Consider the following 3,134-nt stretch of genomic DNA (forward strand, 5'->3'; position numbering starts at 1 on the left):
ATTTGACATACCATATTATTAACACCGTGTAGATGAAATTACTAAAGGTTAGTTTATATTTCATTTTGAAGGCACAACGTCAATGTATGGAGTTTATATTTCATAATAAAAGTTGAGTCATTTCTAGCATATTGAGGTTTTACATAGATAATATAGGCACGATGCCAATGTATGGAGTTTTTGTGTTATAGCATATATTCTTCCTTGTGGTAGTCGCTCCTTTTGGGCTCGATCTGAATCCAAAATTTTTGCAAGATAATGATAGCCGATCGGTGATGGTTAATGAATTTTACATGTTGATGTGGTTCAGTTATAGGCCGGTTAACCGTGAAATAGAATTGGCCGTGAAATGTTTGGGCTGAGAACGTAGCCCAAAACAAAGTAATCGAGCCTGAAAGTTTTTGCTAAAAAATTTTCAACCACTTAATAAGTTGTTATTAGACATTTGGGCTTGAATAATTCAAGTAACCATTTGAAAGTTGTTTATATTACATATTTGTTGCATATTTTTTTATAATAATAATAATAATAATAATATTTTGTACAAAAAGGTGTTCCTCCATTTATTGTTTCTCAACCACCCGAAGCTATGCAAGCACTTAAAGAAACGGTTTCCAGGTATATGTAAATTAATTTCCTCTTATTACTTAATTGCATAATTTTATACTGTAATTAAAATAACCAAATTACCATGTTGCAGGTGTACCTTCAAGTTGCGAACCAGTTGGATGGTAATTTGTTAAACGAATCACATCTTGAGCTTGCAGGGGATCATACCTATGTTAATGCTGGGCTTGCTGTCATGATAAGCTATATGTGGCTTCAGAGGACCGGTCAACTTGAAGTGATACCCGTAGAGATGACTGTAAGCACCGCAAAAAGAGAAACGAGTCAGACCTAAACTTTTTGACCCAAACAGACCCGTTTACAAACTTTTTCGAGTTGCCACTTTTAATATTTAGGCTTGTAAACAAACCGAGTGAACACGAATGGAGCATGTTCGTGTTCATTCATTAAACTTTAACCGAATAAACAATCGAATGAGGTTTTCTTGTCCATGTTCGTTCGTTAATAAAATAAATGTGTTTGTGCTACTTTGTGTTCATTTGTTAACAGTATAAAAGAACGAACATAACTGAGTTAAAACCATTTAAAAAGTAAATGTGAACAATAATGTGTTGGTCCTAAAAACTTATTCAAACTAGACTAAATTGTAATGAACCTAAAATGTAAATGAATATATTAACAAATGTATATATACGAACTTAAACAATCATAAAGTAATGAACACAAATGAATGCAAACAAATTTAAATGAAAGAAAGTTCACGACATAAATAAATGTACTAGACATGTGCTCAAATTCATTGGTCAAACTGAATAAACAAATTTTGCTCATGTTTGTTTGTTTATTAAAGAAACAAACATACACGAGCTTCCCGCCCTGTCGATCGATATTTAATTAATTTTAAGAAGTTCCGCTATTTATGGTTGGATACGGAGTTGTTTGCCTAAGCCATTTATTAAAGGGCTAACAACCTCTAGTCTACAAGGACGGGCCCAGATTATTGTTGATCGGGATTGTGAAAGTCAAAGTCGTGTTTTATTTGGATGGAGCACATAGTACTAAAAGTATGGAAGCTTGTGCAAATTGCTTTTCTTATGCAACTAAAGATCACAGGCTAGAAAGATGCTCCAAAAAGGAATCCACGCAGGTTAGAACATGTTGTTGTCTCTTTCTCAAAAAGAAAATGGTTCATTTTTTTATACTATTAACTTGACTGAAAATGCAGATATTATTGTTCAATTGTATGTCAGTTAAGGACCCACAATTGTTGTTTCCGCGACTATTGGACACATGCGCCTGTCAAGATACCTCGGTTACATATCATGTTTGTATATTCTTTTTGTTCCTTTTCTAATACGTAAAATAGTTAATGCTTTATATGACCCGTGTGTGATAACATAGCCTGAATTGATCCCTTCATATTTACGGTTTACATTGATATTCATTTTTCACTTTTTAGGTGTAAGTTTCGAAAAGGCATTGTTTGTTCCAAACATGTCACTATGTCCAGTTCAATTTTCTTCTCTATTATCATCTGAGGTAACAATTGCTTGTTTTTTTCTTCCCCAGAGTTGTTTATTGTTATTATCCTTAACTGGTATGTATATGTATTTTATGTTTGTTTTCTTTTCTTTCTTTGCAGATTGGTATTAGCGAGATCTGGTGCATTGTGTCATGCTCATTAAATTGGTGGACTGGGTTCATAAAATATTTCCAGAAACAGAAGCTGCAAATCCTCGATGCTCATCTAGGATCAAATCGCTTTGCTTATCAATTAGCGGCATGGATAAAGCCAAGTTATTGATTCATGACTGTTGTGAGTTAAATTCGTTACATGGTAATGAATTACTAATTGAGGCCGGGAGAAATAGGCGAGTGCAGGTTAAGAGACACTTGTATCCCTGGTGAGTTGTTTAAAAATATTATCTCTAGATGTATGTAATGAGGAATATGAATTTTATGACCAGATTGTATCTTACATGTTAGTTGTAGAGTTCAGTATCCTCGATTCCTTGGGATTACTCATAACTTTAAAAAAGAGGACCGGAAGGATTTCAAACATATAAGATATGGTACCCATTTTTGGATTAACATTCTTAAAAGTATTTTAACTGTATTTACTAGCATAGTAATTAGTATAGTATACATTTTAATTTTTCATTCAATGGCATAGTATACATAGTATACATTTAGGCGATTTTTTTTGAATCTGATGAATCATATGAAATGAGTTATCATTTGATATCATTATTTCTAGGCATATAAACGAACTGAACGAACACAAATGAGACCGGTCATCAGGTCATGTTTGTTCGTTTAAGTTGACCAAAATAACAGGCAGGAACAATTAAACGAACATGCTTTTCTTGCTCGTGTTTGTTGTTATGACTGTGTTCATGTTTGATTATGATCGTTTGTTAGTAATATAAATGATCGGTTCATGAACGTAGATGAACATTTTTGAATATAGAGTAATGAACGTAACTGAACGAACACCAAATAAAGTAATTGTGAACATAGCTGCACAACTTAGCTGGAACTTCATTTTGAGAGACTGAAAATGCCCT

General features: G+C 33.2%; 1 protein-coding gene across 1 annotated transcript; it reads left to right on the forward strand.

Moving 5' to 3' along the window:
- The first annotated feature begins 589 nt into the window (after nucleotides 1-589).
- Nucleotides 590-1,921, forward strand: LOC143562528 (folylpolyglutamate synthase-like). Its single transcript, XM_077050304.1, has 4 exons — nucleotides 590-610; nucleotides 701-890; nucleotides 1,545-1,714; nucleotides 1,793-1,921. The coding sequence occupies exons 1-4, from the start codon at nucleotides 590-592 to the stop codon at nucleotides 1,919-1,921; spliced, it is 510 nt and encodes a 169-aa protein (XP_076906419.1).
- Nucleotides 1,922-3,134: the final 1,213 nt, after the last annotated feature.

The sequence above is a fragment of the Bidens hawaiensis genome, unplaced genomic scaffold (genome assembly GCF_021521415.1).
Source record: "Bidens hawaiensis isolate Kalapana, Puna unplaced genomic scaffold, B.hawaiensis_p1.1 tig00021031_1, whole genome shotgun sequence".
Lineage (NCBI taxonomy): Eukaryota > Viridiplantae > Streptophyta > Magnoliopsida > Asterales > Asteraceae > Bidens > Bidens hawaiensis.

Coding starts and splice junctions, on each gene's coding strand:
- LOC143562528 (XM_077050304.1), top strand. CDS start 590: ATGCAAGCACTTAAAGAAACG. Junction 611..700: donor TGCAAGCACTTAAAGAAACG/GTTTCCAGGTAT, acceptor ACCATGTTGCAG/GTGTACCTTCAAGTTGCGAA. Junction 1,715..1,792: donor CCAAAAAGGAATCCACGCAG/GTTAGAACATGT, acceptor CTGAAAATGCAG/ATATTATTGTTCAATTGTAT.